The following is a 25,988-nucleotide window of genomic DNA, read 5'->3' on the forward strand; positions in this document are numbered from 1 at the left end:
GCAACCTCAAACTGTTGGGTTCAAGCGATGCTCTTGCCTCAGCCTCCTGAGTAGCTGGGACTACAGGTGCCCACCACAATACCCAGCTATTTTTAGAGATAAGGTCTCACTCTTCCTCAGGCTGGTCTCCAACTCCTAATCCACCTTGGCCTCTCAGAGTGCTGAGATTACAAGCATGAGGACTGCGCCTAGCCTTCTTTAATACTTATTTTTAAAGACATAGTTTATTTCTCTTGTAGTTACTTAAACCTTTAGAAATAATGTTTTTTTCAAAAAGTAGAAAAAAGGCCAGGCTTGGTGACTAATGCTTGTAATCCTAGCACTTTGGAAGACTGAGATGGTTGAACTGTTTGAATTCAGAACTTCAGAGACCAGTATGAACAAAAGCAAGACAGGTCTCTAAAAACAGCCATCATTGGTGGGCGCCTTTAGTCCCATCTACTCAGGAGGCTGAGACAAGAGAATTACTTGAGCCCAACAGTTTGAGGTTGCAGTGAGCTATGATGCCATGGCATACTACTAAGGGCAACGTAGTGAGATTCTGTCTTAAAGACAAACAAACAAACAAAAAAAACCCAAAAGTAGAAACACAGCCTTTTATAGCAAGATAGTATGTGATTTATTCTTTTGAAGATTTTATTTCAATAAGGTTCTTCTGTAATAGGATAGTGCCAAAGTTTAGGTTTGTTGGGATTATTTTCTAGCAGCCAATCAGCTAACCACACCTACGGAAAAAAGAAAAACAACCATAAATTAAAAATGTTTAAATTTCTTTCAATATATATCAACTAGAAACCTAAACAGTTTTCAGAATTAAGAATAAGAAAATGACCACTAAAGGCTTGGTGCTCGTAGCACAGTGGTTACAGCACTAGCCACATACACCAAGGCTGATGGGTTCAAAGCTGCCCGGGCCAGCTAAAACAATGACAACTGCAACCAAAAAAAAAAAAAAAAAAAATAGCCGGGCGTTGTTGCAGGCGCCTGTAGTCCCAGCTACTTGGGAGGCTGAGGCCAGAGAATTGCTTACGCACAAGAGTTTGAGGTTGCTGTGAGCTGTGACACCATAGCACTCTACGAGGGTGACATAGTAAGAAAAGAAAAAGAAAATGACCATTAGAAATCGAAACATTCTTATTTACATTATGTAAAACTGTCAAGAATAGATCCAAATTGGAAAGGAAGAAGTAAAACTATCTCTATTACAGAAGGCATGATCCTGAATCTTAAAAAACCTCAAAGAATTAGGCGGCACCTGTGGCTCTAAGGAGTATGGCACTGGCCCCATATACAGAAGGTGGCGGGTTCAAACCCGGCCCCGGTCAAAAGCTGCAAAAAAAAAAAAAAAGAAACAATTTGACGAGAATATTTCAGATTGTATATGAAACCAGCACATTGTACTCCTTGATTGCACTAATGTACACAGCTATGATTTAACAATTAAAAAACAAACTCAAAGAATTCACAAAAAAGCTATTAGAGCTAATAAATTCAGCAAGGATGCTTCCTACAAGATCAATAAACTAATGCTGTGTTATATATATCAGCAATGACAATCTAAAAAAGAAATCACTTGCATTTACAATAGCATTAAAAATACCTAGGAATAAATTTGACCAATGAGGTGAAAGACTCATGCACTGATGAAAGAAGGAAAATCTATATATATGGAAAGACATCCTATGTTCACGGATAGAAGACTTAATATTATTAAGATGTTAGTACTTAATAATATTAAGATGTTGGTACTACCCAAAGCAATCCACAGATTCAATGCAGTCCCTATCAAATTTCCAATAGCCTTTTTTCCCAGACATGGAAAAGCCAATCCTTAAATTCATGTGAAGGGCTCTGAATAGCCAGAATAATCAAGAAAAAAAACAAACTTGGACAACATGTATTTCCTGATTTCAAAACCTCCTATAAAGCTGCAGTTATCAACAGCACAGATATCAAAGTTGTAATGACGGGCGGCGCCTGTGGCTCAGTGAGTAGGGCACCGGCCCCATATGCCGAGGGTGGCGGGTTCAAACCCAGCCCCGGCCAAACTGCAACCAAAAAATAGCCGGGCGTTGTGGCGGGCGTCTGTAGTCCCAGCTGCTTGGGAGGCTGAGGCAAGAGAATCGCGTAAGCCCAAGAGTTAGAGGTTGCTGTGAGCCGGGTGACGCCACGGCACTCTACCGGAGGGCGGCACAGTGAGACTCTGTCTCTACAAAAAAAAAAAAAAAAAAAAAGTTGTAATGACATAGGAAAGATTAGCATGGTTCCTGTGGGAGGTGACATGCAATTTGTAAAGCATTCCATGAAAAGAAATGAGAGAATCCATTTATAAACCCATGCATTTATGGCCAATTTTTTCTTTTTTAATGAGACAGGGTCCGTCTCTGTCACCCAAGCTAGAGTGCATTGGCCCAATCACAGCTCACTGGAACCTCAAACTCTTAAGCACACGTGATCCTCAGCCTCCTGAAGGATTACAGGTATGAGTCACTGTGCCCAGCTCTTTCTGTGTGTGTGTGGTAGAGATGGTTTTTTTTTTTTTGTAGAGACAGAGTCTCACTTTATGGCCCTCTGTAGAGTGCCGTGGCCTCACACAGCTCACAGCAACCTCCAACTCCTGGGCTTAAGCGATTTTCTTGCCTCAGCCTCCCGAGCAGCTGGGACTACAGGCACCCGCCACAACACCCGGCTATTTTTTGGTTGCAGTTTGGCCGGGGCCGGGTTTGAACCCGCCACCCTCGGTATATGGGGCCGGTGTCTTACCGACTGAGCCACAGGTGCCGTCCTAAAAATGCTTATTTTAAAAAGGCTCTCATACTATCAATGTTTCAGAGAACACAATGTTTTAAACAGGAAAACTACAGACAATATTCTTTAGTGTGAATAAAAAGATTTCTTACAAAAGGATCTGCTGGTTTTTGCTTACAAAGCTCTGTGAGTCCTCCAAGCAGAGTTGGTGTTACGTATAAATTTAAATAGTCCTTAGCAGACTGTCCAATTGGAATTGGCTCAATAATCACTGCAAATACAAATGTATTCTTATTAAAACAAACATAAATGATTAAATATTATATAGTCACTAATACATTCTTTTTTTGTTGTAGTTGAGACAGAGTCCCACCCTATGCTCTGAGCAGAGTGCAATGGTGTCATAGGTCACTGCAACCTCAGACTCCTGCTGTGGGCATCCCACTGCCTCAGTCTTCAAAGCCAAAGCCACTGGGTAACAGGCGTTTGCCATGGCGCCCCGCTGGTTGTTTTTTTTTTTTTTTTTGCAGTTTTTTTGGCTGGGGCTGGGTTTGAACCCACCACCTCCGGCATATGGGGTCAGCGCCCTACCCCTTTGAGCCACAGGCAGAGCCTGTTTTTTTTTTTAAGGAGTTGGGGTCTTGGGCGGAGCCTGTGGCTAAGTGAGTAGGGCACCGGCCCCATATATTGAAGGTAGCAAGTTTGAACCCAACCCCAGCCAAACTGCAACAAGAAAATAGCTGGGTGTTGTAGCGGGTGCCTGTAGTCCCAGCTACTTGGGAGGCTGAGGCAAGAGAATCACTTAAGCCTAAGAGTTTGAGGTTGCTGTGAGCTGTGACACCATAGCGCTCTACCGAGGGCAACACAGTGAGACTCTGTTTCAAAAAAAAAGATAACTCAAAGGAATGGATACGGAATATGTGACAGATTGGTAAAACAAAAATATGTTAAGTAGACAAATCCATCTGTATATAAATATCTATTTCAAAAAGTAGTTTCTGTTTGCTTAGAATCAGGGACCTTCTTGCTTTTGATTAAAAAAATAAATGAGGGCTTGGTGCCCATAGCACAGTGGTTATGGTGTCAGCCACATACACTGAGGGTGGTGGTTTCGAGCCCAGCCCCAGCCAGCTAAACAACAATGTCAACAGCAATAAAAAAACAGCCAGGCATCATGGCAGCACCTGTAGTCCTAGCTCCTTGGGAGGCTGAGGCTAGAGAATTGCTCAAGCCCAAGAATTAAAGGTTGCTGTGAGCTGTAATGCCACAGCACCTCTACCAAGGGCGACGTAGTAAGACTCTGGCTCAAAAAATAAATAAATACATAAATAAATTAAAATAAATAAATAAATAAGAAACTTTTCAGGCTGTACAGAAAGGAAAGCAGTAGGCCTTCACCTGAGAGAATTACATAAGCAAAGGAACAGTTATTAAGCAGGCTGAAGGGCCAGTGCGGTGGGAAGTTGACAAGTCATTGTCAGGTCAGGTCAGCTTCACAATGTCACCAATTCTGTTACGACTAAAAATTAATAGATGAAGTGTTCAAAAAACGAAATTTATTTATTTAGAATTCATAAATTCAGGCGGCGCCTGTGGCTCAAAGGAGTAGGGTGCCGGCTCCATAAACTGGAGATGGCAGGTTCAAACCCAGCCCCAGCCAAAAACTGCAAAAAAAAAAGTTTAGAATTCATAAATTCCAGGCAGTGCCTATAGCTCAGTGGGTAGGATGCCACCCACCTACACCAAAGCTGGCAGGTTCAAACCCGGCCCGGGTCAGCTAAAACAACAATGACAACTGCAACAAAAAATAGTTGGGTGTTGTGGCAGGTGCCTGTAGTCCCAGCTACTTGGGAAGCTAAAGCAAGAGAACTGTTTGAGGGCGGCACCTGTGGCTCAGTGGGTAGGGCTCCAGCCCCATATATCGAGGGTGGAGGGTTTGAACCTGCCCCCAGCCAGCTAAAACAGCACTGGCAATTGCAACAAAAAATAGGCATTGTAGCAGGTGCCTGTAGTCCAGCTACTTGGGAGGCTGAGGCAAGAGAATCGCTTAAGCCCAAGAGTTGGAGGTTGCTGTGAGCTGTGATGTCACAGCCTCTACCGAGGGCGACAAAAAAAAAAAAAAAAAAAAAAGAATCGCTCGAGCCCAAGAGTTGGAGGTTGCTGTGAGCTGTGACACCACAGTCCTCTACCCAGGGTAACAGCTTGAGACTATGTCTTAAGAAAAAAAAAGAATTCATAAATTCCAGGTCAAAAAAAATAGAACTCATAAATTCCAGGTTGTATCATAAGTTATTCAATAAATGTGAAATCACCAAAAAAAAAAAAAAAAATCAGAGGCAGCACCTGTGGCTCAAGGAGTATGGCGCTGGCCCCATATACTGGAGGTGGCAGGTTTAAACCTGGCCCCGGCCAAAAACTGCAAAAAAAAAAAAAAAAAAATCAGGAGCTTATAAATCTCCAAGATGGTTTTTAGTTTTCTGAATGAATTGCCAAGACAGTTTTCAGTTTTCTAAATGTTCTTCAGTAGAAAATACTGAGGAACAGGTCTAAATGACTCAGGGAAAAATTACATGCCAAAAAAAAATATTCGAAACTGTTTAATGCTTTAAATTTTTTCCTCTATAATGAAAAAAAATCACTAAATTTACTTTTGCGCTAAAATATTTTTTAAAAAACCCAAAACCTTGGTATTTTTCCTCAGTCTATCCATTTTTAAAAGATTCACAACTGGGCGGTGCCTGTGGCTCAGTCGGTAGGGCACCGGCCCCATATACCGAGGGTGGCGGGTTCAAACCCGGCCCAGGCCAAACTGCAACCAAAACATAGCCGGGCGTTGTGGCGGGCGCCTGTAGTCACAGCTACTCAGGAGGCTGAGGCAAGAGAATCGCTTAAGCCCAGGAGTTGGAGGTTGCTGTGAGCTGTGTGAGGCCACGGCACTCTACCGAGGGCCATAAAGTAAGACTCAGTCTCTACAAAAAAAAAAAAAAAGATTCACAACTTCCATGAAAGGATAGCAACAAAAAAGAGCCCAGTTATTCATTTTACAAGTACATGAGACTTTTTTAGGCAAACAATAAGTTTGTTACAGAAGATGGTAATTACTGAATAATTATTGAATTACTAAATTATTATTACTGAATAATTCCCAAGAGATATTTTTTTCATGTGTAACAAACTTTACTGAAGCACTAGGGTTAACTAGAAAGAGTTACAACAGACAATATTTTTAGTCCAAGAGAAAAGAAAGAAGGAAAAAAAAAATCAAGCTCTTCTCAAAAGATTCCCTAGAGGGCACAATTTAATTTTAAGGAACTATTAACTTTTCCATTTATAACTTCAAATTTTTAGGTAACCACAACTTGAAAATATCAGAAAATATATTGGGAAAAAATCCTTTTATATTCCTTTGAAGCTACATCCCTCGAATAAAAGAAAGAACAAATAATAAAGAAATGCAGTTGACAGATTAGTCATTTGTAACTTACCTTCAGGAAACATGAAACGAATTTCTCTTTCTGCTGCAGCAAAGTCATTACTCCCATGAAGTGCATTTCTTAGGTCATCTGTGCCATAAATTGCTCTGAGACTAAAAACAAGGTAGAGGTGATATCTATCCAATCTGATATCGTTTCCTTACTTTATATGCATGCCTTCTACTTAGGAACTTTATAAAAGCATTGCCACCATCTCACATATGGGGCCTTTGATCTATTTTATTTTTATTATTTTATTTATTTTTTTGAGACAGAGTCTCACGTTTGCCCTCAGTAGAGTGTCATGGTATCATAGCTCACAGCAACCTCAAACTCTTGCCTCAGCCTCCCAAGTAGCTGGGACCACAGGTGCCCCCACAATGCCTGGCTATTTTTAGAGACAGGATATTGCTCTTGCTAAGGCTGATCTCAAACCTGTGAGCTAAAGCAATCCACCCACCTCAGCCTCCCAGAGTACAAAGACCTTCGATCTATTTTAAATTTAAGCTTAAAAATATCTAGATGAGGATCAAAGAAAATAGAACCTCCATAGTTGAACATCTCCCTACACTCACCACCTCTTAAGTTGACCTAATTTTCAAAGGCTAGACATGCACCACATGTATGTATTAGTACAGTAGGCCTAGTTCCTTATATTAACCACCTCCATATGTCTCCTTGGGTTCTACTGTAGGTTCTACTGTATATTTAAATCTGCAGGAGGGGCTTGGCGCCTATAGCTCAGCAGCTAGGGTGCCAGCCACATATACTGGAACTAGAAGGTTCAAACTCAGCCCGGGCCTCCCAAACAACGACAAGTCCAACCAAAAAATAGCCAGGCATTGTGGCAGGCACCTGTAGTCCCAGCTACTTGGGAGGCTGAGGCAAGAGAATCACTTAAGTCCAAGAGTTTGAGATTGCTCTGAGCTATGATGTCACAGCACTCTACCGAGGACTGCATAGTGAGACTCTGTCTCAAAAAAAAAAAAAAAATCTGCAGGAGGGATACACTGGAAAAATAGGGAGTTCTCCGGGTGAAAAAGAGATGTTGTTTTTTGAAGAGAAAGCAATGTATATTCAAAAGTGCAAGAATTCAATGTCCTCTTATTTCTAGACATTAGTGATAATGCTGAAAATGCTCCTATATTACCATTATTCTTTTAAAATACCATCTCAATCACTCCATGAAAAATTCTACTTCAGTGGCAGTAGAGGATGAGAGAAGAATAAAACTAATCAACCACAAATCAGACATTTTCTGAGGCCTTTAGTTGTATGTGGCATTAAGATAGACATCTTAATAGTTAATATGTAAAATGAACTCCCTCCCCACCAAAATAAAAGTTAATTTAGGGCAGCACCTGTGGCTCAGTGGGTAGGACGCTGGCCCCATATACCAAGGGTGGTGGGTTCAAACCCGGCCCCAACCAAACTGCAACAACAACAAAAAAATAGCTGGGTGGCAGGCGGCTGTAGTTCCAGCTACTCAGGAGGCTGAGGCAAGAGAATCGCCTAAGCCCAGGAGTTGGAGGTTGCTGTGAGCTGTGTGACGCCATGGCACTCTACCAAGGGTGATAAAGTGAGACTCTGTCTCTACCAAAAAAAAAAAAAAAAAGTTAATTTAAGTAAACTTCTGTATGGGCGGCACCTGTGGCTCAGTGTGTAAGGCGAGGCGCTGGCCCCATACACGGAGGGTGACGGGTTCAAACCCAGCCCTGGTCAAACTACAACAAAAAAATAGCTGGGCGTTGTGGCGGGCGCCTATAGTCCCAGCTACTTGGGAGGCTGAGGCAAGAGAATCGCCTAAGCCCAGGAGTTGGAGGTTGCTGTGAGCTGTGACGTCACAGCACTCTGCTGAGGGCGATAAAGTGAGACTCTGTCTCTACAAAAAAAAAGAACGAAAACTTCCGTATGAAAAGAAATTCCCATCACAATAAAGTCAGATTTATTTTCATTTCCACAGATTAGATTTCTGGGATTTTTGTTTTGTTTTGTTTTGGAGACAGAGTCTCACTTTGCCACCCTCGTTAGAGTGCTATGGGGTGTCATAGCTCTTGGGCTTAAGCCATCCTCTTGCCTCAGCCTATCGAGTAGCTGGGGTCTGCCACAAGGCCTGGCTATTTTTAGAGATGGGGTCTCACTCTTGCTTAGGCTGGTCTTGAACTCTTGAGTTCAGGCAATCTACCTGCCTTGGCCTCCCAGAGTGGCAGAATTATAGGCATGAGCCACCACGCTTGGTCTCCACAGAAATTTCATCCTACCCACACCATACCCTCCCTCATTTCCTAGGAAAATTACCTGTCTGGGTGTGTCTCCTTAGCTACTAAGCTATTACTTGGTCCCAAGAGTTCTTTCCAGAAAGAGATGGCTTTATGTCTAGCTAATATCATGGCAACAAGTGGCCCAGAACTCATATAAGCTGTTAAATTGGGAAAAAACATTTTTCCATACTGTTCCACATAAAAATTACTACATTGCTCAGGGCTGAGATGCAGTTTTCTTCTCTGTAAGAGAAACAAAAGTTAACAAAAGCATTTAAAATGACAGTTCAAAGATACCTCACTAAGTCATTAATAACTTGAAACTAATACCAATCTGATTATGAGATTTATCCTTGTATTGTGTTGTTTTGTTTTTTCAGAGATGAAGTCTCACTAGGTTGCCCAGCCTGGTCTCTAAATCCTCAGCTCAAGTGATCCTCCCACCTCAGCCTTCCAAGTAGCTGAGATGATAAACACGCACAACCACACCCAGTTCTATCTTTCTATTTTTAAGAAAGGACATGATAAAATCATTAAATGTATGATGTAAATAAGAGAAATTATGGCTGGGTGTGGTGGCTCACGCCTGTAATCCTAGCACTTTGGGAGGCCGAGGCAGGTGGACAGCTTGAGCTAATGAGTTCAAGAACAGCCTGAGTAAAAGAGAGACCCCGTCTCTACTAAAAATAGAGTGAGTCAAGCGAATCACTTGAGCCCAAGAATTGGAGGTTGCTGTGAGCTATGACACCACAGCACTCTACCCAAGGCAACAGCTTGAGACTCTGTCTCAAAAAAAAAAAAAGAGAGAAATTATTTAATCTATGCAAGAAAAATGATTTCAGTTTGGCAGCCTCCCTCAGCATATGGATTCTTAATGACAAATTTATCATATCTCCTTCTTAAAATAAATAACACGCCACTGAACAAACTGGACTTTGGAATATTCCAAATTCATCTTTCCCTATGTATTTTTGTTATTTTCCTATTTTTGGTGAAATTTTCCTTCATTATTTTTGCTTATCTGTGTCATTCCAATTTTAGTATATGTGCTGCCAAATCAAGCAGCCTCCATTATTTTTGGAGCTCCAATATTTCTGATCATGGTACCTAGAAATAACATACAGTATATTGATACAGTAAAAAAAAAAATTTCACTTTAAATATATGTGTTCTTTTTTTCTGGTTCTGCCATAAATATGTTGAATCACTGTAACCCTAACAAAAATTACTTGGTTGTATGTTTCTCAATTTGAAAGATTATGAAATGTTTTAGACAAATACATACTATAGGGAGGCGCCTGTTGCTCAAAAAGGAGTAGGGTGCCGGCCCCATATACCAGAGGTGGTGGGTTCAAACCCGGCCCTGGCCAAAAATTACAAATACATACCATGCCTTTTACAAAGAAAAGACTACAAAAATTCATGGTATCTGATTCCACCATTCTAATCTGAAAGTATGCTTTCCTGGGCTGTGCCTGTGGCTCAGTGAGTAGGGCGCTGGCCCCATATGCAGAGGGTGGTGGGTTCAAACCCAGCCCTGGCCAAACTGCAACAAAAAAATAGCCGGGCGTTGTGGCGGGCACCTGTAGTCCCAGCCGCTCGGGAGGCTGAGGCAAGAGAATCACGTAAGCCCAAGAGTTAGAGGTTGCTGTGAGCCGTGTGACGCCACGGCACTCTACCCGAGGGTGGTACAGTGAGACTCTGTCTCTACAAAAAAAAAAAAAAAAGTATGCTTTCCCTAAAAGCAGCTATTTTTGAGTATAGTACTTAAAAAAAATCAACTATTAAGGTTGAGGGAGGTGGTTCATGCCTATAATCCCAGCACTCTGTGAGGCCGATGCAGATAGATTGCCTGAGCTCACAGGTGGAGCAAGAGCGAGACCCCGTCTCTAAAAATAGCTGGGCCATCATGGCAGGCACCTATAGGTCCCAGCTACTTGGGAGGCTGAGGCAAAAGAATCACCTAAACCCAAGAGTTGGAGGTTGCTGTGAGTTGTGATGCTATAGCACTCTACCAAGGGCAACAAAGTGACACTCTGTCTCAAACGAAAAACAAACAAACAAAAAAAACAACTATTACTGCTGTTTTTCAAGCCGGAAGTACTAGGATTAGGCATTAGCACTAGGTGTGAGCCACCATGCCTAGCTAAAATCCTTCCTGATTAAGGCAGAAATCCATCTTTCTAAAATGGGTTAGATTTTCCTGAGAACATAGTATGAATTTTACCAAGTGATTTATCCCTAAAAGCCCTTTCCAAAACCCGTTTCCTCAGGTTTCAGAAACTTGGTAAAACTGCTTGATTTACAGCAAGTGATCTAAACCGCTGAGAGTAAGTTTAGAAACATGCTTACCTCTGTAGCTCAGCATTGCTATGAAAAGGACCTGCTGGACAGTATAATATTCTCATCAGCAAAGGACTAGTTACTATGAAAAAAGGTGCTGATGGCCTGGTTCTCATAGCTCAGTGGGTAGGGCAACAGCCACATACACCAAGGCAGGTGGGTTCAAACCCGGCCTGGGACTGCTAAACAACAATGACAACAACAACAAAAAATAACGGGTGGCTCGGTGCCCGTAGCTCAGTGGTTAGAGTGCCAGCCACATACACCAGGGATGGTAGGTTCAAACCCAAACAAAATAGCTAGGCATTGTGGTTGTGGCAGGTGCCTGTAGTCCCTGCTACTTGGGAGGCTGAGGCAAGAGAATCTCTTAAACCCAAGAGTTTGAGGTTGCTGTGAGCTGTGATGCCACAGCACTCTACCAAGGGCAACATATTTAGACTGTGTCTTAAAAAAAAAAAAAAGTGCTGACATTTGCTCTCATGCTGAAATTCATATAGTGAAGAAATGAAAGATGTCTGAAAAGTTACAAAAACATGATTTAGCATAACTTTTGATTCTATTATCCTATAAAATTAAGACCTGAAAGTCTTAATTCTTATGCATGTTGGTGTTTTTTTGTTTGTTTTGAGACAGAGTCTCACTATGTCGCCCTTGGTAGAGAGCCCTGGTGTCACAGCTCACAGCAACATCTAACTCTTGGGCTTAAGTGATTCTCTTGCCTTAGCCTTCCAAGTAGCTGGGACTATAGGTACCCTCCACAAAGCCCAGGTATTTTTTTTTTTTGTCGTTGTTTAGCAGGCCCAGGCCAGGTTCAATCCCACCTGCCTTGGTATATGTGGCGTGAGCCCTAACCACTGAGTTACAAGTGCCGAGCCCCCGACTCCCTTTTTTGGAGATAGAGTCTCACTTTGTCACACTTGGTGGAGTGCTGTGGCATCATAACTCACAGCAACTTCAAACTCCTGGGCTTAAGTGATTCTCTTTCCTTAGTCTTCCAAGTAGCAAGGACTATAGGTGCCCACCACAATGCATGGTTATTTTTAGAAAAGGGGTCTTGCAGGGCAGTGCCTGTAGCTCAGTGAGTAGGTTGCCAGCCCCATATACTGAGGGTGGCGGGTTCAAACCCGACCCCAGCCAAATTGTAACAAAAAAATATCCGGGTGTTATGGCAGGCGCCTGCGGTCCTAGCTACTTGGGAGGCTAAGGCAAGAGAATCACCTAAGCTCAAGAGCTGGAGGTTGCTGTGAGCTGTGACGCCATAGTACTCTACTGAGGGCGACAAAGTAAGACTCTATCTCAAAAAAAAAAAAGAAAGAAAGAAAGAAAAAAAAAGAAATGAGGTCTCACTTTGGCTCATACTGGTCTCGAACCTGGGAGCTCAGGCAGTTCTTTGGTCTCAGCCTCCCAAGTGCTGGGATTAAGGTATGAGCCACTTTGCCCAGCTATATTGGTGTTTCAGGTTTTTGGTTTTTTCTTGCTGAGTTTAAAAAATAAAACCTCATTTATTGCAATATAAACCCTTACCTGTCACATGCTCCTTAACAACCGGGGGAAAGTTCCCTTTACAGGTATGCTAGCCAATGCAGCATATATATATTTTTATTTTAAAATATTTTATTTTATTTAAAAACATTTTACATAAAAAAATAAATACTGCAAACTGGAAAGGCCTTACCTGTGAACTGTTTCAGTGTTTTTGGACTTGGTACTCGGTTGAACTGCCTTGGGGAGAGCTTCAGCAGGAGTGCGGAGAACTTTGGGCATTGTCTAGGGCCCCAGACTGAGCCGCTGAGCCAGACGGAGCTAACAGTATTCGGCTGTGGGCTACAGGGAGCCACTGTGAGAGAACTGCCCTGGCAAGCTCCGCCCTCAGGGTCGCAGAGCAAGGCTTGGGTGGGAGCTAGTAACCTAGTGACTGAGCAGCCTAAAGGCGGGGACTGAGCTGCCTTACAGCCTTAACCCTCAGGGGCAGAGTGAGACTGGTTTTGGCACACTGGAGCCTCGGGCTGTTGCCCTGGGTAGAGTGCCGTGACATCATAGCTCATAGCAACCTCAAATTCCTGGGCTTGGCACCACCTGGACCTCCATAAGAGCTGCGCCCACCGGGCCTCCGCATGCCCTGAACAAGAACTGTGGGAACCGCACAACCCTGAGTCCTCCCTCCTGTACTCTCCCTGCCTCCACACCGGCCCGCTCATCTGGCCAGGGACACTGGTAGCCGTGTGCCCTCTGGAGCCCTCCCTGCCTCTGCGCAGAGCCCTTCTCCTGGCTAGAGACTGCTGAAGCCTTGGGCAATCTGTGCCAAACTCACTGGGCGCCAGGCACTCCCAGAACCGTGTGCACCACCTCCCGCCCTATTGCTGGATTTGGGTGTGTCACACTCCGGAACTGCTTCCAAACCAGAACTCTCTAGCTGGGGCACCCACAGAGGAACTACACAGGGTCACTCCCTATAAAGATCAAGCAACAATAGAGTGATCCCGCTGGGGTCTAATCTTGGAGAGACACCTCCCCAACTCTGAGGACGGCCAGAGGCAATGGTGAAAAACAATCATGAGGCGAAATCAACAGAAAAACTCTGGCAATATGAATAATCAGAGTAGATCAACTCCCCCAAGGATCAATGGGGCAGACACAGCACAAGATCCCATGCACAAACAAATAGCTGAGATGTCAGAAATCGAATTCAGAATCTGGATAGCAAATAAGATCGAATTAGAATTCCAAGCAGTAACCCAAAAGATATCTCAAGAATTTAAGGAATTCAAAGACCAAATGACCAAAGATATTGATACATTGAGACAAGAAGTTGCAGCCCTCAAAGATCTGAGAAACACAGTAGAATCCCTCAGCAACAGAATGGAGCAAGCAGAAGAAAGGATTTCTGACATTGAAGACAAAGCTTTCAAACGCTCCCAAACTCTCAAAGAGGAAGAGAAATGAAGGGCAAAAACAGATCACTCTCTCAGAGAGCTCTGGGACAATTCGAAGAAAACCAATATTCATCTTATAGGGATCCCCGAAAGTGACAAAGTGACTTCACAAGGCACAGAGTCTCTTCTCCATGAAATTATGAAGAAGAACTTTCCAGACATGCCAAGAGATTCTGAAATTCAGATAGCAGACAGTTTCAGAACTCCAGCATGACTCAACCCAAGTAAGACATCCCCCAGACACATCATAATCAATTTCACTAAAGTTAATATGAAGGAGAAAATTCTGAAAGCAGCCAGACGAAAGAAAACTACCACCTACAAGGGCAAGAATAACTGCAGATCTCTCTGCTGAAACCTTTCAAGCTAGAAGAGGATGGTCACCGACTTTTAATCTCCTAAAACAAAATAACTTTCAACCCAGGATCCTGTACCCAGCTAAACTGAGTTTCATTTATGATGGAGAAATTAAATACTTCAATGACATTCACATGTTGAAGAAATGTGCCATAACTAAACCAGTTCTCCAGGATGAATATTGGACCTATCCTCCATAAAGACCAGCGTAATCTTCCACCACAAAAGTAAATCCACCCAGGGCGGCGCCTGTGGCTCAGTCGGTAAGGCGCCGGCCCCATATACCGAGGGTGGCAGGTTCAAACCTGGCCCCGGCCAAACTGCAACCAGAAAATAGCCGGGCATTGTGGCGGGTGCCTGTAGTCCCAGCTACTCGGGAGGCTGAGGCAAGAGAATTGCTTGAGCCCAGGAGTTGGAGATTGCTGTGAGCTGTGTGAGGCCACGGCACTCTACCGAGGGCCATAAAGTGAAACTCTGTCTCTACAAAAAAAAAAAAGAAAAAAAGTAAACCCACCCAGAAAATTCTGATCAAATTCTAACTTCCACAGTCACAAAGGATTAAAAACGTCCACCGGATTCTCAAAAGGCTTATCAATATTCTCAATTAATGTGAATGGTTTCAATTGTCCTCTAAAGAGGCACAGGTTGGCTGACTGGATACAAAAACTCAAGGCAGACATCTGCTGCATACAAGAATCACATCTTACATTAAAAGACAAATATAGACTCAAGGTGAAGGGATGGTCATCTATACTTCAGGCAAATGGAAAGCAGAAAAAAGCAGGCATTGCTGTCCTATTCACAGATGTAATAGGCTTTAAACCAACCGAAATAAGGAAGGATAAGAATGGACACTTCATCTTTGTTAAAGGTAATACTCAATATGATGAGATCTCAATTATTAATATTTATGCACCGAACCAGGACACAACTCAATTTGTACGAGAAACTCTAACAGACATAAGCAACTTGATTTCCTCCAGTTCCATAGTAGTTGGAGATTTTAACACCCCTTTAGCAGCGCTGGATAGATCCTCCAAAAAGAAGCTAAGCAAAGAAATTTTAGATTTAAACTTAACCATTCAACACCTGGACTTAACAGACATCCACAGAACATTTCATCCCAACAAAACGGACTTAACAGAGAACATTTCAGAACATTTCATCCCAAGAAAACTGAATACACATTCTTCTCATCAGCCCACGGAACATACTCCAAAATCGACCACATCCTAGGCCACAAATCTAACCACAGCAAATTTTAAAAAATAGAAATTATTCCTTGCATCTTCTCAGACCATCATGGAATAAAAGTTGAACTCAATAACAACAGGAACCTGCATACCCATACAAAAACATGGAAGCTAAACAACTTTTTTTTTTTTTTGAGACAGAGCCTCAAGCTGTCACCCTGGGTAGAGTGCCATGGCATCACAGCTCACAGCAACCTCCAACGCCTGGGCTCAAGCAATTCTCATGCCTCTGCCTCCCAAGTAGCTGGGACTACAGGCACCCACCACAATGCCTAGCTACTTTTGGGCTGCAGCCATCATTGTTGTTTGGCGGGCCCAGGCTCAATTCGAACCCACCACCTTAGGTGTATGTGGCTGGTGCCTTAGCCACTTGAGCCACAGGCGCCAAGCCATGGAAGCTAAACAACCTTATGCTGAAGGATAGATGGGTTATAGACGAGATTAAGAAGGAAATCACCAAATTTTTGGAACAAAACAACAATCAAGACACAAATTATCAGAACCTCTGGGATACTGCAAAGGCAGTCCTAAGAGGGAAATTTATAGCACTGCAAGCCTTCCTCAAGAAAACGGAAAGAGAGGAAGTTAATAACTTAATGGGACATCTCAAGCAACTGGAGGAAGAACACTCCAACCTGAAACCCAGCAGAAGAAAAGAAATAACAAGAATCAGAACAGAATTAAATGAAATTGAAAACAAAACAATTATACAACAGATCAATAAATCCAAAAATTTTTTTTTGAAAAGATCAATAAAATAGATAAACCTTTGGCCAACCTAACCAGGAAAAAAAGAGTAAAATCTCTAATTTCATCAATCAGAAATGTTTTTGTTTTTTTTTTGGCCGGGGCTAGGTTTGAACCTGCCACCTCCGGCATATGGGACCGGCGCCCTACTCCTTGAGCCACATGTTAATGATGAAATAACAACAGACCCCTCAGAAATTCAAAAAATCCTTAACGAATACTACAAGAAACTCTACTCTCAGAAATATGAAAATCTGAAAGATATCAACCAATACCTGGAAGTACGCCACCTACCAAGACTTAGCCAGAACAAAGTGGAAATGTTGAACAGGCCTATATCAGTTCTGAAATAGCATCAATTATACAAAATCTCCCTAAAAAGAAAAGCCCAGGACCAGATGGCTTTACGTCAGAATTCTACCAAACCTTTAAAGAAGAATTAGTACCTATATTACTAAACCTCTTCCAAAATATAGAAAAAGAAGGAATATTACCCAACACATTCTACGAAGCAAACATTACCTTGATCCCCAAACCAGGGAAAGACCAAACAAGAAAGAAAATTATAGGGCAGCGCCTGTGGCTCAGTCGGTAAGGTGCCGGCCCCATATACTAAGGGTTCAAACCCGGCCCCGGCCAAACTGCAACCAAAAAAACAGGCGGGCGTTGTGGCGGGTGCCTGTAGTCCCAGCTACTCAGGAGGCTGATGCAAGAGAATCGCTTAAGCCCAGGAGTTGGAGGTTGCTGTGAGCTGTGTGAGGCCCCGGTACGCTACCGAGGGCCATAAAGTGAGACTCAGTCTCTACAAAAAAAAAAAAAAAGAAAAAAAATTCTAGACCAATATCACTAATGAATATTGATGCTAAAATACTCAATAAGATCCTAATAAACAGAATCCAACAACACATCAAAAAAATTATATACGACGACCAAGTGGGATTTATCCCAGGGTCTCAAGGCTGGTTCAATACACGTAAATCTATAAATGTAATTCAGCACATAAACAAACTAAAAAATAAGGACCATATGATTCTTTCAATTGATGCAGAAAAAGCTTTTGATAATATCCAGCATCCCTTCATGATCAGAACACTTAAGAAAATTGATATAGAAGGGACATTTCTTAAACTAATAGAAGCCATCTACAGCAAACCCATAGCCAATATTGTATTGAATGGAGTTAAATTGAAATCATTTCCACTTAGATCAGGAACCAGGCAAGGTTGCCCATTGTCTCCATTGCTCTTTAACATTGTAATGGAAGTTTTAGCCATTGCAATTAGGGAAGAAAAAGCAATCAAGGGTATCCACATAGAGTCAGAAGAGATCAAACTTTCACTCTTTGCAGATGATATGATCGTATATCTGGAAGACACCAGGGATTCTACTACAAAACTTTCAGAAGTGATCAAGGAATACAGCAATGTCTCAGGCTACAAAATCAACACCCATAAATCTGTAGCCTTTATATATACCAACAATAACCAAGCCGAAAAACAGTCAAGGACTCTATTCCTTTCGCAATAGTGCCAAAGAAGATGAAATATTTGGGAGTATACCTAACAAAGGATGTGAAAGATCTCTACAAAGAGAATTATGAAACTTTAAGAAAAGAAATAGCTGAAGATGTTAACAAATGGAAAAACATACCATGCTCATGGCTGGGAAGAATCAACATTGTTAAAATGTCTATACCCAAAACAATATATAATTTTAATGCAATTCCTATTAAAGCTCCATTGTCATACTTTAAAGATGTTGAAAAAATACTTCATTTTATATGGAATCAGAAAAAAACTCGAATAGCCAAAACATTACTCAGCAATAAAAACACAGCAGGAGGAATCATGCTACCAGACCTGAGACTGTACTATAAATCGATAGTGATCAAAACAGCATGGTACTGGCACAAAAACAGAGTATATGTCTGGAACAGAATAGAGAACCAAGAGATGAATCCAGCTACTTACCATTATTTGATCTTTGACAAACCAATTAAAAACATTCAGTGGGGAACAGACTCCCTATTTAACAAATGGTGCTGGGTAAACTGGCTGGCAACCTGTAGAAGATTGAAAGTGGACCCACACCTTTCACCATTAACTAAGACAGAATCTCACTGGATAAAAGATTTAAACTTAATACATGAACCCATAAAAATACTCGAAGAAAGTGCAGGGAAAACTCTTGAAGGAATCGGCCTGGATGAATATTTTATGAGGAGGACTCCCCAGGCAATTGAAGCAGTATCAAAAATACACTACTGGGACCTGATCAAACTAAAAAGCTTCTGCACAGCCAAGAACATAGTAAGTAAAGCAAGCAGACAGACCTCAGAATGGGGGAAAATATTTGCAGGTTATACCTCTGATAAAGGTCTAATAACCACAATCCACAGAGAACTCAAATGTATTAGCAAGAAAAAAACAAGTGATCCCATCTCAGGGTGGGCAAGGGACTTGAAGAGAAACTTCTCTAAAGAAGACAGATGTACGATCTACAAACACATGAAAAAAAGCTCATCATCCTTAATCATCAGAGAAATGCAAATCAAAATTACTTTGAGATATCAGCTAACCCCAATAAGAGTAGCCCACATAACAAAATCTCAAAACCAGAGATGTTGGCTTGCATGTGGAGAAAAAGGCACACTCCTACACTGCTGGTGGGAATGCACACTAATATGTTTCTTCTGGAAGGATGTTTGGAGAATACTTAGAGACCTAAAAATAGACCTGCCATTCAATCCTATAATTCCTTTACTAGGTTTATACCCAGAAGACCAAAAATCACAACATAACAAAGACATCTGTACCAGAATGTTCATTGCAGCCCAATTCATAATTCCTAACTCATGGAAGAAGCCCAAGTGCCCATAGACCCACGAATGGACTAGCAAATTGTGGTACATGTATACCATGGAATATTATGCAGCCTTAAAGAAAGATGGAGACTTTACCTCTTTCATGTTTACATGGATGGAGCTGGAACATATTCTTCTTAGCAAAGTATCTCAGGAATGGAAGAAAAGTATCCAATGTACTCAGCCCTACTATGAAGCTAAATTATAGCTTTCACATGAAGACTATAACCCAACTATAGCACAAGACTATGAGGAAGGGGCCAAGGAGGGGAACGGGACGGGGTAGGTTAGGATGGGGGGAGGGTAATGGGTGGGGCCACACCTACCGTGCATCTTAGAATGGGTACAGGTGAAACTTACTAAAGGCAGAATACAAATGTCTACATACAATAACTAAAAAAATGCCATGAAGGCTACGTTGAACAGTTTGATGAGCATATTTCAGATTGTATATGAAACCAGAACATTGTGCCCCTTGGTTGCACTAATGTACACAGCTATGATTTAACAATAACAAAAAATTAAAAAATTAAAAAATAAAATAAAATAAAAATAAAATGTCTAGGGAGACAAAAAAAAAAAATATATATATATATATATTGTTTTGAGACGGAGTGTCACTGTGTTGCCCTTGGTTGAGTGCCGTGGTGTCACAGTTTCAGAGCAACCTCCAGCTCTTGGGCTTAGGCGATTCTCTTGCCTCAGCCTCCTGAGTAGCTGGGAGTATAGGCACCTGCCACATGCCCAGCTATTTTTTGGTTGTAGTTGTTATTGTTGTTAGGTAGGACTGGCCTGGGTTTGAACCCGCCAGCTCCGGTGTATGTGGCTGGCGCCCTAGCTGCAGAGCTAGAGGCAAGGAGCCAATGTAGCATAATTTTTAAAATTAAAGGGTTAATCTTAAACTAAAAGTGATACTTAATGATTCCATTGGTTGCTTTAAAATTAGATCAGATGAAACTTTGAAATTAGGTTGTATATTTTCAAAGAGCAGCAATGATTTCAAACACTATCAGAATGGAACCCTTAGTTTATAACAAAGAAAACACTGCCACCTACTGAAACGATAAATAATTTTCCAGAAGATTTGACTCCTAATTATATAAAGCCTATTTTTTTTTTCTTTTTTGTATTTGGCAACAGTCTCACTTTGTCACCCTTGGTAGAGTGCCGTGACATCATAGTTCACACCAACCTTAAACTCCTGGGCTTAAGCAATTTTCCTGCCTCAGCCTCCCAAGTAGCTGTGACTATAGGTGCCCACCACAGTACCCAGCTATTTTTAGAGACAAGGTCTAACTCTGGCTCAGGCTGGTCTCGAAACTGTGAGCTCAGGCAATCCACCTGCCTTGGCCTCCCAAGTGCTGGGATTATAGGTGTGAGCCAAGTCACCGTAAAGAAGGCTATTTTTTTAATCTTTAGATCTCAAATTTGAAGTTTGTAATAGTTGATTCAATTTTTATTAGTGGCTCCCAGTTTTCCTAATATTAAAGTTCGTCTTTGCCAGAGTCTTTTAATTGTACTAAATATTTCCTTATACTTTCTTATACCATCCCTACCCTCAGCCTCTACCTATACTTTAAAGCTCAGCTGCAATCTCATATCTTTCCTAAATAAGCAATATGATACTATATAAGAAAATAAAAAATGGAAATTCAAATGAGAATAGTACAAAAACGGTAGATTACAAATATTGAGTTCTAGGGTGACGCCTGTGGCTGAAAGGAGTAGGACATTGGCCCCATATGCCAGAGGTGGCTCAAACCCAGCCCCAGCCAAAAACTGCAAAAAGAAAAAACTGAGTTCTGTGGGCAGCGCCTGTGGCTCAGTCGGTAAGGCACCGGCCCCATATACCGAGGGTGGTGGGTTCAAACCCGGCCCCTGCTGAACTGCAACCAAAAAATAGCCGGGCGTTGTGGCGGGCGCCTGTAGTCCCAGCTACTCGGGAGGCTGAGGCAAGAGAATCGCTTAAGCCCAGGAGTTGGAGGTTGCTGTGAGCTGTGTGATGCCATGGCACTCTACCGAGGGCCATAAAGTGAGACTCTGTTCTACAAAAAAAAAAAAAAAAAAAATTGAGTTCTGGATTGGTGCCTGTAGCTCAAGGGGCTAAGGGTGCCAGTCACATACACCAGAGCTGGCGGGTTGGGCAGCCTGGGCCTGCCAAATAACAATGACAACTGCAACAAAGAAGTAGCCGGGTGTTATGGCAGGCACTTGTACTCCCAGCTACTTGGGAGGCTGAGGCAAGAGAATCGCTTACGCCCAGGAATTGGAGGTTGCTGTAAGCTGTGATGTGACGGCACTCTACCCAGGGCGAGAGTTTGAGGGTCTATCTCAAAAAAATAAATACAAATAAAATAAAAAATAAAATATTCCGAGTTCTATTTGACAATTTTTTTTTTTTTGAAGCAGAGTCTCACTTTGTTACCCTTAGTAGAGTGCTGTGCCATCACAGCTCAAAGCAAACTCAAACTCTTGGGCTTAAGCGATTCTCTTGCTTCAAGTAGCTGGGACTATAGACATCTGTCACAACGCTCAGCTACTTCTTTGTTGCGGTTGTCATTGTTGAGGCTGGGTTTGTACCTGCCAGCTCCAGTGTATGTGACTGGCCCCCTAGCCACTGAGCTACAGGTGCCGAGCCCCTATTTGACAATTTTTTTTTTTTTTTTTTGAGACAGAGCCTCAAGCTGTCGCCCTGGGTAGAGTGCCGTGGCATCACAGTTCACTGTAAGCTCCAACTCCAGGGGTCAAGCGATTCTCTTGCCTCCGCCTCCCGTGTAGTTGGGACTAAAGGCGCCCACCACAACGCCTGGTTATTTTTTAGTTACAGCTGTCATTGCTGTTTGGCGGGCCTGGGGTTGGATTCCAACCTGCCAGCTCAGGTGTATGTGGCTGGTGCCTTAGTCTCTTGTGCCACAGGCATAGAACCTATTTGACAATTTTTTTTTTTTTTTTTGTAGAGACAGAGTCTCACTTTACTGCCTTCAGTAGAGTGCCATGATCTCACAGGACTCACAGCAACCTCTAGCTCTTGGGCTTCAGTGATTCTCCTGCCTCAGCCTCCTGAGCAGTTGGGTCTATAGGCGTCCGCCATAACGCCTGGCTATTTTTTGGTTGCAGTTCAGCCGGGGCTGGGTTTGAACCCGCCACCCTCGGTATATGGGGCCGGCGCCCTACTCACTGAGCCACAGGCGCCACCCCCATTTGACAATTTTTAACAACAGTATTTACATTCATTTTCAAAACTCTAGATTGACAATGTTTACCGCTGCAGAAGAAATATAAGGCATAAAACATTAAATATTTCAATGCGTAAAACATTAAATATTTGAATTAGCCCAGACTTGTAGCAGGCATCTATAATCCCAACACTCTGGGAGGCTGAGGCAGGAGGATCCCTTGAGCTCAGAAGTTGTTTTGTTTTGTTTTTTTTCCAGACATTCTCACTATGTCGCCCTCAGTAGAATGCCCTGGTGTCACAACTCACAGCAACCTCAAACTCTTGGGCTTAGGCAATTCTCTTGCTTCAGCCTCCGAAGTAGCTGGGACTACAGGCATCTGCCACAATGTCCAGCTATTTTTTTTTTTTTTTTGTAGTTGTCATTGTTGTTTAGCTGGCCTGGACCAGGTTCAAACCTACCAGCCTTGGTCTATGTGGCTGCGTAGCTCCCCATTAAGCTACAGGCACTGCAGAGCTCAGAAGTTTGTGACCAGCCTGAGCAAGACTGAGACCCTGTCTCTACTAAAAATAGAAAATACAGGCTTGGCGCTATTAGTGGTTAGGGCGCCAGGCATCGGGGCTGGTAGGTTTGAATCCACCTGGGCCTGCTAAAAACAAAAAATAGCTGGGCGTTGTGGCAGGTGCCTGTAGTCCCAGTTACTTGGGAGGCTGAGGCAAGAGAATAGCCTGAGCCCAAGAGTTTGAGGTTGCTGTGAGCTATGACGCTACAGTACTCTACCTAGGGGAAATAGTGAAACTCTGTCTGAAAAAAAAAAAGAAGAAAAATTAGATGGGCATTTGGTGGGAGCTTGCAGTCCCAGCTTCCTGGGAGGTTGAGGCAGGAGGATCACTTGAACCTAGGAGTTTGAGGTTGCTATGAGCTAGGCTGATACCATGGTACTCTAGAATATTTGTAATAATTACAAATATTCAAAATTTGAATATTATTATTACAAAATTTGTAATAATTGAAAAAAAATGCCAAAGCCTAAAAGGTGAAGATCAAATGATTAAGCTAGGGTTCCAAAACAAAGGATAGTACATAGAAACTAGGTAGAATGACACAGATTCACATGTAGTAATCTGGAATGCTGAGACTTGATTTTTTTTGTTTTTGAGATAGAGTCTCACTATGCCATCCTTGGCAGAGTGCCATGGTGTCACAGCTCACAGCAACCTCAAACTCTTGGCTAAAACAATTCTCTTGCCTCAGCCTCTGGAGTAGCTGGGACTATAGGCCCCCACCACAATGCCCGGCTATTTTTTGGTTGCAGTTGTCACTGTTGTTTAGCAGACCTGGGCCGAGCTCAAACCAGCCAGTATACGTGGCCGAAGCCCTAACCACTGAGGTACAGGCGCCGAGCCTGAGAGACTTTGTAAAGGGGATTAAGGGAAGGGAACTGCTCTATTCTATGGGAAAAAATTTGTAAGTACATAGAAAACTTCTGGAAGAAGAGAAAGTGGTATGTGGACACCTCTCTTTGGAAACTTGGTCTTGGGGTGGGAGAGGACAGGTGAAGGAAAAGTCAATTTTCTCATCTTATTATGGCCTTTTGAAGTATGAAAAAATTTAAAACGTTCACATATAACTTTTATACTTAAAAGAATAAACCTAAATGTAATGCTAAACACTAATGATGTTAATTGGTGGGCACATTTACATAGTCATTTTAAAAATTTAAGAAAGAACAGAAAAAGAAAGCATGATCATCATTATGGGAAGTTACCTGAACAACAGTGAATCCAGATCTGAGAATAATATCTTGTATCTCCTCCTCTTTGTCAACAATATCTGGTTTAATAATGGCCAGAGTTTTTTCTACATGTATCTGAGGTGGGGGCATGGATATCTCCATTCTGGCTTTTCAGGGTACAATTTTAGAGTTCCTGACAAGTATCAACTGGAAATTCAATGTAATGGTGATTAAGAATAGCAACATTAAGTACTTAATTTTATTAATTTATAAAGGTAGAAACCTCCATGTGTTTTTTTTTTTGAGACAGAGCCTCAAGCTGTCGCCCTGGATTAGAGTACTGTGACATCACAGCTCACAGCAACCTCCAACTCCTGGGCTCAAGCGATTCTCCTACCTCCACCTCCCAAGTAGCTGGGACTACAGTCGCCCACCATAACGCCTGGCTATTTTTTGGTTGCAGCCGTCATTGTTGTTTGGCGGGCCTGGGCTGGATTCGAACCCGCCAGCTCAGGTGTATGTGGCTGGCGCCTTAGCCACTTGAGACACAGGCACCGAGCCCATGTGTTTTTCTTTAAGCGGGGTCTCAATAAGATTTCTACTACATACAAACCAAGCCCCGAGTTTTCACACCTGCTTTCCCTGAGATCAAAAGAACTAAGGGGCTCACATGACCAGAAGCCAAGGGCGCGCAAGAGGCCCAGGAAGGCCTGGAACTAGCGCAGGTTGCGGGGTGGGGGGGACACGGAAACGCTGCGTGCCACTCCCAGACAGATGAGCTACTCACTCCATTGTCTTAGTAAAGTGTCCCTGCCCCTGCAGGGTCCCCAAGTCACCCGGGACTCTCAGCTGTACCAGCAAATTCCGAGTTTGACTCTATGAGCACTCACCACAGCACTCGCCTTCTGGTGTTATTACTTGTTGCTAGGAGACCCGAAGCAGAAGTCCCAGCTTGCAGACGGTGGCTGCAAAGGGCCCAACCCAGCAAGGCGTTTCAATGCCTCTGGCCAGTTAGGCTCATCCAAGAAAGGGAGCTAGCTATAGTCGTTTTTATTCTCCTTATGCATCTTTAGAGCACTTCATGTTTTCTTTTTCCTCATCATTTATCTTATCTCATCCTTGCCCCGGTTGAAAGATGCTTCGATTATCTTCACTTTATAAATAATGAGACAAATCAGACTCTCCCCATCCCCTTCAAGGAGGCCCATGTCAAATATCTTTTTTTTTTTTTTTTTTTTGTAGAGACAGAGTCTCACTGTACCGCCCTCGGGTAGAGTGCCGTGGCGTCACATGGCTCACAGCAACCTCTAACTCTTGGGCTTACGCAATTCTCTTGCCTCAGCCTCCCGAGCAGCTGGGACTACAGGCGCCCGCCACAACGCCCGGCTATTTTTGTTGTTGTTGTTGCAGTTTCACTACGTCACCCTCGGTAGAGTGCTGTTATGTCACAGCTCACAGCAACCTCCAACTCCTGGGTTTAGGTGATTCTCTTGTCTCAGCCTCCCAAGTAGCTGGGACTACAGGCGCCAGCCACAGCACCCAGCTATTTTTTGTTGCAGTTGTCATTGTTGGTTAGCTAGTTCTGGGCTGGGTTCAAACCTGCCAACTTCAGTGTATGTGGTTGGCGCTGTAACCACTGTGCTACGGGCGCTGAGCCCATGTCAAGTATCTTTACTCATTTCACCAGATGACGTTGTAACCTCTTATCCCAGCTTCTGTAGTCATTAAAAAACAACATTCGGGCTGGGTGCCTGTAGCTCAAGTGGCTAAGGCACCAGCCACATACATCAGAGCTGGTGGGTTTGAATCCAGCCCTAGCCTGCCAAACAAGGACAGCTACAACAACAACAACAAAAAAAAAAAAAACAACCGGGCGTTGTGGCTGGCGCCTGTAGTCTGAGGCAAGAGAATCACTTCAGCCAGGAGTTTGAGGTTGCTGTGAGCTGTGATGACACAGTACTCTACCCAGGGCGACAGCTTGAGGCTCTGTCTAAAAAAAAAAAAAAAAAAAACGGCAACATTCAGTTTGTAAAATAACATTTATTTATGGAGCATTAATAAACAGTTTAAACTAATTATCTCTAATAAACCTATGGATT

General features: G+C 42.7%; 1 protein-coding gene across 2 annotated transcripts; it reads right to left on the reverse strand.

Moving 5' to 3' along the window:
• Nucleotides 1-589: 589 nt before the first annotated feature.
• Nucleotides 590-24,800, reverse strand: NME5 (NME/NM23 family member 5). Of its 2 annotated transcripts, none has more exons than XM_053566662.1 (6): nucleotides 24,780-24,800; nucleotides 23,923-24,096; nucleotides 8,520-8,725; nucleotides 6,234-6,334; nucleotides 2,901-3,019; nucleotides 590-725 (listed from the first exon to the last, which is right to left on the reverse strand). In XM_053566662.1, exons 2-6 carry the CDS (start codon nucleotides 24,049-24,051, stop codon nucleotides 642-644), a joined length of 639 nt encoding a protein of 212 aa, XP_053422637.1. In that variant the 5' UTR covers nucleotides 24,052-24,096; nucleotides 24,780-24,800; the 3' UTR covers nucleotides 590-641. The 2 variants fall into 2 exon arrangements, with proteins under 2 accessions (XP_053422637.1, XP_053422636.1); XM_053566661.1 differs by lacking the exon at nucleotides 24,780-24,800 and adding an exon at nucleotides 24,726-24,774.
• Between the last annotated feature and the right edge of the window lie 1,188 nt (nucleotides 24,801-25,988).

Source organism: Nycticebus coucang, chromosome 17 (genome assembly GCF_027406575.1).
Source record: "Nycticebus coucang isolate mNycCou1 chromosome 17, mNycCou1.pri, whole genome shotgun sequence".
Classification (NCBI taxonomy): domain Eukaryota; kingdom Metazoa; phylum Chordata; class Mammalia; order Primates; family Lorisidae; genus Nycticebus; species Nycticebus coucang.

Excerpts from the sequence above, each read along its gene's own strand:
- NME5 (XM_053566662.1), bottom strand. The coding sequence starts at position 24,051 with ATGGAGATATCCATGCCCCCACCTCAGATACATGTAGAAAAAACTCTG. Across the intron at positions 8,726-23,922 it reads CTGGATTCACTGTTGTTCAG|AGAAGAAAACTGCATCTCAG; the intron begins GTAACTTCCCAT and ends TTTCTCTTACAG. Across the intron at positions 6,335-8,519 it reads AAGGAGACACACCCAGACAG|TCTCAGAGCAATTTATGGCA; the intron begins GTAATTTTCCTA and ends CCTTGTTTTTAG.